The 10068-nt window shown below is 39.7% G+C and overlaps 2 protein-coding genes across 9 annotated transcripts in view; one reads left to right on the top strand and one right to left on the bottom strand.

Moving 5' to 3' along the window:
* Positions 1-1860, top strand: part of STAT1 (signal transducer and activator of transcription 1, 91kDa) — a 53124-nt gene extending 51264 nt beyond the window's left edge. Inside the window, exons 24-25 of one of the 5 annotated variants that reach the window (XM_021074655.1) lie at positions 16-117; positions 229-1860. In XM_021074655.1, the coding sequence (XP_020930314.1) occupies positions 16-117; positions 229-232 (106 nt within the window). In that variant the 3' untranslated portion in view covers positions 233-1860. The remainder of the gene's footprint in view (positions 1-15; positions 118-228) is intronic. The other 4 variants (XM_021074656.1, XM_021074664.1, XM_021074657.1 and 1 more) reach the window with 4 other exon arrangements.
* GLS (glutaminase) overlaps positions 1-10068 on the bottom strand; it is a 92616-nt gene that overhangs the window by 10969 nt on the left and 71579 nt on the right. For all 4 annotated transcript variants that reach the window (XM_021076049.1, XM_021076050.1, XM_021076053.1 and 1 more), the window contains 3 exons: positions 4150-4211; positions 2980-3056; positions 2832-2895 (listed from right to left, as the gene is read on the bottom strand). In XM_021076049.1, coding sequence (XP_020931708.1) covers positions 2832-2895; positions 2980-3056; positions 4150-4211 — 203 coding nt within the window. The remainder of the gene's footprint in view (positions 1-2831; positions 2896-2979; positions 3057-4149; positions 4212-10068) is intronic.

The raw sequence follows: 10068 nt of genomic DNA, 5'->3' as shown, positions 1-10068 counted from the left end.
AATGCAAAATCACAGTAAATCTCAGAAGTTTAGAAACAACCATGATCTCATTGGAGCTCAAATATGCATTGGAGGAGCAAGATCAGCCCCGGAAGAACTGACATTTTCATCATCTCGGTAAGAATGGGACTCCAGGGGCTCAATAACATGACTGCACAACCAGAAGAAAAACTGCCCTTTCTATTATTGTAAGTGTGCTTCTGGCCTGTGCTCTTTCTGGTTGTATAGATGAAGCCTGACGAAGATAAAGGAAGAGTTGCCAGCAGCGGTTAATCAATCAGCTAACAGCCTTTTGAAACCGGAGACAACACTGTAATTCCCAAGTCCGTAACAGAGTGATAACTAGCTCTCCAGTACTTCACAAACTACTAAGCTTCTCTTCCCATCCTCTACTCCTGTCCCCTAATTTCTCCATGGCTACCACACTCTCTGACTCCATTTTTTCATGTACCACTCTCACCAGCTTCCAGTTTTCCGTCTTTCAGTCTTTCTCCTTAACATTTTATCTTCTCAAAAGAGGTCATGATGTAGAGCTGAAAGCTTTTTTAAATAGTCTCATTTTAAAAAATACTTTCAAATAAAGTTTAGTAACCTGTTCTTAATGTTTAAAATCAGGTAAGTAACATTTTACATATATCTTTTGCTTCTCAAAAAATGGCTGAATTAAGTTGCCTTTTACTTCTGCATTGGCTTTCACTGACTTAGGTAGTCAGTAGCCTGAAACTAGGATGTGGGGGACTTTCCAAACATCTACAGCATATAATTGCCTGTCTTTCTGGAAAAACTGAATCTTAATTGGAAGTTAACTTTTTTACAACTCTTTCATGAGATAATGCAAAATATCAATTCTAAAGAACATACTAAATTTGTTCAAGCCTGTTTTAAAATGTGAGGTGACACTGACGCTATGAAATAGAGGAAAGAGATGTCTTGGTCTAGCTTAATATTCTCAAATAGTTGAATACCCAGTTACCAAGTTAGTTACTGAGCTGACTTTTGCCTATCAGACGGATATTTCTACTTCCACATTCCTAGAGGCCAATTTGGGGCAAAAAACCAAAACATTTTGATCCTTAAACATGCAAAAGCACAGTAAATATTTCCAGCCTGTGTTAAATAGCCTTTTACTTGGGATTATAAACCATGGGGGTAAGAGGGGAGCATTCCCTCCAGCTTCTTGCTCTAGAAAGAGCTGGTATGGGTATGACATTTGGAGATACAAAGGGAGGATTGTCATCCTAACATGAAGTTTTAGAATACTGCCAATAAAGGTCATGATTTTAGATAATCAAAATGTTACCACACTTACAAAGTTGCTAGCAATTTTCAGACACTGACGTTGTAACCTTTCTGCAATTCTTGGCAAGCTGAACTAATAAAACCCAATCTCTAATTTAAAACAGTAAAGCTTTACTAAAGTAGATCTAATAGCTAGAGAATAATCAACTTGCTCCAAACTTACTTCATTAGTCCTTAGATACCCAGTCCAAACTCCTAGTCAGACATATCAAACCTCTCCCACCAAGTATTTTTCCTTCCTTTTCTTCTAACCCTTTATTCTCACTCACTGACTCACCTGGTTACATAACTCCAGTTACATAATGTGCAAGTATGTGAGTACAGAACTTGTGTACGTACATGCTTAAGCTGCACTCGTCCCCCTCCCTCGACCGTCCATCTCTTGAACAGCATTTACTTCGGGATGAATGTCAGTTCATTAACTGTACGTTATCTTGTTTAAACTCTACTTTTCCATGAAATAATGCAAAATATCAACTTTAAAGAATACACATTTCCTCAAGCCTGTTTAACAATCTGAGGTGACAGTGCTTCTATGAAATAAAAAGATGCCTAGACATATTTCAGGCAGATTTCTCCCACTCTGTAGACAAACTGCCCTTCTCTTCCTGCTGTGTCCTCAAACCTCATCTTTTCCCAAAAGGCACTGACTAAAATTAAGCTTCCATAATGCTTTCTAAAACTGATTCCAAAAAATAAAGGGAGTTCCTGTTGTGGCACAGTGGAAACGAATCCAACCAGTATCCATGAGGACACATGAGTTCAATCCCTGGCCTCCCTCAGTGACTGGTCAAGGATCTGGCGTGGCTGTGGCAGTGGTGTAGGCCACCAGCGGCAGCGCTGATTCGACCCCTAGCCTGGGAACTTCCATATGCTGTGGGTGTGGCCCTAAAGCAAAAAATTTTTTAAAAAATGACTTGAACCAAATCCATGATTTTTTTTTTTTTTTTTCCAAATGGCTGCACCCATGACATATGTAAGTTCCTGGGCCAGGCACTGAATCTGAGCCATAGCTATGGCAACACTAGATCCTTTAAGCTATAGCAGGAAACTCTCAAATCCAAAAATATCAACAAACTCAGTACATTCATTTTAATAGTTCTATAACAGCAATCTTATACATTTTTAATATGCTCCTACAAATGTTTATCTTGTCTACCCTTCATAGTCAGAAGTCCCATGAAGACAAAGTTCCTATTTTATCTTTCCAAATACCAGAAGTTATTTTCTTCATACAGTCTACTGAGTGACAGACTAACCTGGAAGATTCTAAGTAAGAGAAATTCCTTAGGTAAGAAAGAGGATGTAGGAGATGATCTATGGAACAGAAACAAGGTTTTGTTTGTTGTCTTTATAAGTCTCCATAGCAACTTCTAGAATGTCCCCAATATACACAGTGAGTTTAAATATACCACCATTTAAATATTATAGCCCTGTATATATATATATATATATATATATATATATATATATATATATATATAAACCAATGGCTTGCCAATTATATGTTAGAAAGTATTGTAAGTACTCACCTGTCCTTGGGGAAAGGATTTACTTTGCAGGCTTCTAGCAAAAATTTAACAACTTCAACATGACCTACACCCAAAATAAAAACAAGCAGATTTCAGTATTAAGTAGAAATTAAGTCTGAAAAAAAAAGATGAGTGGTTCATATATTACCCTCTGCAGCAGCTACATGGAGTGCTGTCCTAGAATCATAGTCTCTCTGTTCCATGTCCATGGCTGACAGAGCAAATCTGAAAATTTGCAAGCACAGCTCTTCATTATACATAAAATTTTACACTTGTAACATTTACTCTATCAGTTCAGTCTAAGGTCCTGTAAGATAGTGACCTCCTTCTCCAGGCTCACTAATGGAAACTTGAGACCCTGTTCACTCAGTACATAGGAGCCTTGGGTAAATGCCACTGCACCACTCTTCCTCCGCTTTGTTCTTCGGGAGAAGAGGAAACGTTCACCATCTCTCACAGACTTAAGCTTTGTTTCTGTCCAAAACTCGAGAATGATGGCACAATTATACTCCTTTAAGTTTATGCCTCAAAAGGACAAGAAACTAATACCTATAAAGTTAAATGTTTTCTCTAAGATTCCCATTAACATTTTATAGCCTACAGATTACAAGTACTAATCAGACTTTTAAAAAATTTCAAGTGCTCATTTTTATTGAGGTCTACAACATGTTTATTTGCTATATTAATATACTGCAAGGTGATTACCACTGTAGCCTTAGCAAATATCTCCCCCACTCATATCACATAATTATCTGTACTTTTTGGTTGTGAGAACTAACATCTAGTCTGAGCAACTCTGAAGTTTATAATACAGTACAGCTGAGTACAAGTACTAATCAGACTTTGAAACAAAGGTGGAAATTAAGCATAGACATTTTCCACCTTAAAGATTATTTGCAACTCTATCCAAGAGTTCTTATGTTAAGTATACAGGACTATGTGACCTTTCCAACCCTGTGGTCTACAGAACACCAAATGCCCCTATGTGCTCACGCCCTTCACCTCAAAGATGGGGAGTGGCAGACAGATGGATATTGAGAAGGTACTGTTCAATTGCAGTAAAACACTAATACCAATTAGCCAGATTAGCTGAACAGTTGCCACTTGGGAAAACAGAGGACTAGGCTTTTTATAGGAATAAAAAAGGAAAAGATTGTACAGCAAGACTAAGGCCCTGGAAGTGGGAACTTAAGATAAATTTGTTTGATTTTTATTAGAGGGGAGTGAAAGTGAGACTTCAGCCTTAAAATGGCCCTTTGCCCAGAAGCAACTTCACAAACATCTGTAAACCATATGCTAGTCCACCTTGTTAACATACCTTCGAAGTGCAGATACATCTCCAGTATATGCAGCAAATAAAAGGTTTATCACTGACTTTACCTGTGAAGAAAAGAAAGTTCAGGCATCTCTGGGGGAAAACAAATACATGGAATGTACAAGTGTCACCAGTGATTTCCATGTGCTTTCAACACTTCAGCTGGGTCACACACAAAACATTATCATAAGCAGACTGCTGTAACCAAAAAGAATGCCCATGTGTGATATTTGTTAGTAGAGGATTACATGAGGAAATTCAATGATAAAGATGCATGGGGGAAGGAACAGAATGATGATATTAATTGGCAAAAAAGAATGGAAATTTGTGACCTGTGAATCACATAGTTGAGGCAAATGAAAATCATTTGGAACCTTTCTCATTTAGTATGTTTCAGTGCTGTAAGCTGACTTGTAGACTCATAAAATTCACATCACATCATTATTAAAAACTAAGTCATGCTATATAAATGTCTAATCCCTGCCAACAATCACTGTTCTCACCAATCACTGGCTTCTTTGGAAATCTTCAGAGTTAGAGACAACATTCAGTATTATCATCTCCAACTTAAGAAAAGGACTCTCCCTTCACTGGAAAGGCAGTCTTCTTCAATGGCCAGGCAGTACAAAGGGGGGCATTCTCAGAGCCTGTGACACTGCCCTTGGCTCAAAAGGTGGGTAAACTCCCCAAATATTCAGCCACTGCTACTGAGTGCTCCAAGACTTCAAAGTGTATCTTCTTTTGACATTATCCACTTTCTTGCCCTTCTTAAGGAAAAGGCTAGTCATCCTTAAGGCCACTGGACTTTGCTTTCATAAAAAATATCCAAATCTGTTTTTGAGAAACCAAACAACAGAACATACATTGTTTGTAAATACTTCATTAATCCCTGCTTTTGTCTTAAACTTTGCAACCTGAACATTCATATTGATGTGCCAATTGATACTGGACTCAATGTGGAAAACAGTTTATCTGGAGGCTTGGAAAGTAACCCAGCTATCCATGAACAAAGCCACGGCCCTGGGAGCTGTGCTTTCTAGATCTTAACCTGGACAGTCCCCATTTTCACTATGACTTGCCTTTCCTACAACCTGTGCACTTTTAAATGGAACTGAAACAAACCACTGCTGCATTTCTCTAATTCAGCATTTTCAAAGTGTGTTCTGCAAAAACCAGTCCACAAAGGCCCCATCAAAAAAAAGGGGCGGGGGGGTTCAAGATATTCTCTTAAAATATTACATCCACTTCTTAGAGATTCATAAGCATATGAAAGGCTCTGTGAAGTTCTGCAGTTAAGGACCCTAACCAGCTGAGCATGCCCTCCAAATTTTACTACTACCAACTATTATTGTTGAGATCACGCCAAAAAACCATACTCTTGTTCTTTCAGTCCATCAGCTTCCCTTCTGGCTACCCTTTACTACCCCTGCACTCTGTGGTCAAACTCCTACCAACCCCAAGTCCAGAACAGTTTTCTCAATGTGGGTGGGGAAATTAGCTTAATGGAATCACCCAGAATGTTCTAAAAGTACACACCTCAATTTGATACATTTTAGGGAAAACAATCTTGAAAAAAAGTCTCCAGGTAATTTTGATATGTACTCTTTTGGGTTATGAACCACTGTTCTAGGTGCCCTTAACTTCTTTTTAAATTGGATCAATTTGGAATTCTCAACTCCCTTGTGCTCTTGAGTCTACAGAAAAACACTGATGGGCTATTACAAATTATTCTCCGTATTTCTAACCCGTCTCTCATCACTGAGTGACAATTTTTTTTTTCTTATTGGTTCCCTTTCATACTTTCTTTAGGCCTCAATATCAATGGTGACCCCCAAACAGATGACCCTAACCACAACCATGCTAAAACAACAAATTGTTTTTGCCTCTCCTTCCTCTTATGCAAAATACTGGCTTTGGATACATACTCTCTCTTCCTTTGCTCCAAACCTCAAAACAAAATTTATCCTTCCTCATTTCAGAGACTAATTTTACCCACTCCTTAAATACATGTCCTCCAGACCCCCTAGCCCTGCTCCCTCATTTACCCCTTTTGTCTCTAGTACCTTCTACTTTCCCCTCCTTCACTGGTTCCCTAATCTCTGTCTTAATAAGGACAAAACCATCCTATTTTAAAAAAACAATATATAACCCTATTGTTAACAATATATACTACCCATTGTCAGTGCATATCTTCTGAAAGTAATTTACATTTTTAATTTCCTGCAAATTACCTTCACACCCATTGTTATCTCTCATAGTACTCTCAAAAGCTCCAGCAACCTTCCTAAGCCCTGATCCTTTCTGACCTCTCCACTCCAAATGCCCCATAATGCTCATCTTCCACAATGCTAATTACCAGGATCTTCCTCCTGTTGGCTGCTTTGCAGAATCACTTGCCACTTTCCACTGCCTGACAGTATTCCAAAGGCAGTCTCCATCCTTCTTGTTTTTCAACATAATTTCCCTCAAAGGTTTCATACATCTCTTTGGGCAGAAGGACTTCTCAATCTACGTCTTTAACCCTTTGTTCCTAAACCTAAATTCTACAGCTCCACATGCTTGTCATGTCATTTCAAACTCAAAAATAGCAAACCTCTCTGCAGTCCTATGGCTCCCCACCTGGCCTCCAGAAGTCCATATCCATCTGCCTATTTGACATTGCCTCTAGGATGTTTAATAGCTATCTCAAACTTATGCTCAAAATAGAATTTGATTTCTACCACCTTTCCTCATCCCAAGTAAGCTCCTCCCCTTCTAGTCTCTCATTTTGGAATTAACACTGCAATTTACCCAGTTGCTCAAGCCACAAAGCTGACTTATGACACAGGGCTGCTGCGTGTCATTGTGCAGCCTGCGACCCCAAAAGGATGCGTGGCCAAGTAGGAGTATTCAGACTGTGCTCCACTCACCCAGCTGTCAGACCCAGCACCCAAGTAACCTGTGGGAGGAAGGGAGCCTTTTTCACACAAATGGGCTGAGAGGGTCTGGCTGACACCAGGAGGCAGAACTAGCTTTTTCTAATTCACACAAACCCACCCCAAAGACCCTGGGGGTATTCCTGGGTTCTATTTCACACAATGCACATCTAGCTGTAATAAATTTGTTCCATCTCCATTATATAGTTGGAATCTCACCACTTACCACCTTTGACACTATCGCCATAGGCTCTGAGTCACCACCTTATCTCACCTGGAGGACTGCAATAACCTCCTAACTGTTCCACTTGTTCAACTCCGCTGCCACAGGAATCTTGTGAAAACAAAGACTGTGGCATTTGCAGGGTCTTTCTGTCAAACCTAGAATGAAATCCAAACTCTTTACCATAGCCTTCAGGACACTAGGTGCTCTACTCCCTGGTTACATTGTGTGTCTCATTCCCTATCACTCTGCCCCTTGCAGCTCTCTCCAGCCAGCCTGTCTTCTTGCTGGTCCAGAGGCACTCAGGGCCTACCCTTGCTGTGCTGCTGCTGGGGATGCTCTTTCCCCAGGTAGTGAGGGGGCTCCCTCCCTCACTTCATTCAGGGAGGGAGTTACTCTACTCAAATGTTATCTCAAGAAGTCTAAAACATTGCCTTCTTTTTTCTCTCTCCTTATGCCAGACCTTGCTTTTCCTTTTCAGAAGACTATCTCATATACCCACACATGTTTCTTATCCCCCCACTAAGCATAAGGTCCATGTGGGCAGAGACCCCGTCTTTTCTCCTCCCTACTATAACCCCAGTGCCTACCACACATAATAGGTACTCATTAAATATGTGCTGATTCAAATCAACACACTGTACACCTAAAAGTTATACAATGTCATAGTCAATTATATTTCAGTTAACGTGTTGACAGACTCAATGAATATTCTCTCTCAAAGTATCAAATATTCAAATTGCTACCACCATTTGGGGATTATATCATTATTTAAGAATCGTAAATTCTTCTACCTCCCTTGATTTTCAGTTCTTCAAAGATCATCACATTTATTCATTCCTAACTTGATGCCTCTGCTGCTAGTGTTTCTTCCACCCTCAAAACTTTTCCCATATGTCTAATCATCGTCTCAAAACATCACTGTGACCACTAAAAGTCCCTCAGCAAAGGAGTATCCAAAAAAAGAATCCTCATGAGAGTTCCCTAGTGGTTTAGTGGTTAAGGACTTGGTCTTGTCACTGCTGTGGCTCAGGCCCAGGACTTCCGGTCACATGTGTGGCCTAACTATCTCCAAATTGTTTCTGACAAAACTTAGCCTGTTCAAGATTCTTCAGTGTGGCTAGCTTTCTCTCAACCTCAACAGAATAAAATTGGTCTTACTACCCTTGTTTTTCTCCTAGTGCCTATGCTGCTTTCTTTCCTGCTGGGAACACCTAGACTCCTAATCAAATCCTTCCCCATTCCCTCAAGGGCTGGCTTGAAAGCCCCTTCCCCAGGCATCCCATGCTGCATTCACTATCCATGTAGCTTGCTGCCTGTTACCGACATAATGCTTTGTGACATAATGCTTCCCAAATCAGAAGTCATCTCTATTACGTTTGTCACTATGGCACTACTACACATGTATCTTATCTCTCCCATTATGCAAGAGTCCTTGATATATCAACTATCCATAGTTCTTATTCTTTAAAGCATATTATCCTTCTAAGCAATAAATCCTTGACTTATTTTAGTGCCTGTATGCATGAACTACATCTTTTTAAAATTCTGAGTTTTAAACCAAGCCAACTGGAAGAGAATTTATTACATATAGTATGTATCACTTAGCCACTTATTTAACACTTCCAAAGCTCTATAAGAATATTCCTTATTAGTAATGCCAAATAAAGACTGATTGTAGAGTATAACCAGTTTCTTGAGGGTATACTACTAACACTTTATTCACAAGTATGTTTCAACTCGGAGAGAAATATAAAATAAGCATCATTCACTCCGAGACAGAAAAATACTAGGAGGCAGCACATACACAAGACACCATTTAAAATTAAAAACCAAGAGTTCCCCTCATGGCTCATTGGTTAACGAATCCGACTGGGAACATGAGGTGGCAGGTTCGATCCCTGTCCTTGCTCAGTGGGTTAAGGATCTGGTGTTGCCGTGAGCTGTGGTGAAGGTCCCAGATCCAGCTTGGATCCTGCGTTGCTGTGGCTGTGATGCAGGCCGGTGGCTACAGCTCTGATTAGACCCCTAGCCTGGGAACCTCCATATGCCACGGGAGTGGCCCTAGGAAAGGTAAAAAGACAAATAAATTAATTAAATTAAAACCACAAAAGCCTCTTCAGCAAATATCCACATATATTTTTAAAGTTTGCATAAACCAAGAAATGAGCTATGAGTAGAATGCCAAGAAAGAAAATAGAACAGTTTAGCAGTTTTCAGATAGCAGATGGATGGAGGGTTATTTCACTTAGTCCACTTCCTAGTCTGTTAAGAGTTCCATAAATTCTCCCTCAACTGACACACCCTCTGGAATGACTATTAAGACAAACCAAACTGATGGAGGAGGACAACCTTTAAGATGACTCATCGAGCTCCAAGCCAACTGCTGCAAAGGATGTAGGTGTGCTAACCACTGTTCAAGCCTCATTCTCCTAACTTCCCAATGGATACTTGAGTTACGTTAATTTTAAAATACTTGTCAAGAAAGCCCAGCTCCAGAAGCAGTGAGTTAATTAACAGTAACGGCCAGAGGCACAGATCCTGTGTTTTGATGAATCATTCCTCAGTACAAAGAAACAGAGCTTGTAAAACAGAAAAGTAGCCCATATAAATCAAGGACTCTAATCTTTAATGTATGCCTCCTCTTAGATAAACTTCACTTGGGTAGGTAGCTACTAAAAATTTATAAATTAAATGTTACAGTCTCCTTTCATACTGCAGATTTTCCAGTACTACTGCATTTTCCTTATCAAATCTCTTTATCAGAATCTGCCAGAACTAGAC

This window comes from Sus scrofa, chromosome 15 (assembly GCF_000003025.6).
Source record: "Sus scrofa isolate TJ Tabasco breed Duroc chromosome 15, Sscrofa11.1, whole genome shotgun sequence".
Taxonomy (NCBI): Eukaryota; Metazoa; Chordata; class Mammalia; order Artiodactyla; family Suidae; genus Sus; species Sus scrofa.
This window is presented reverse-complemented; position numbering and strand designations above follow the sequence as displayed.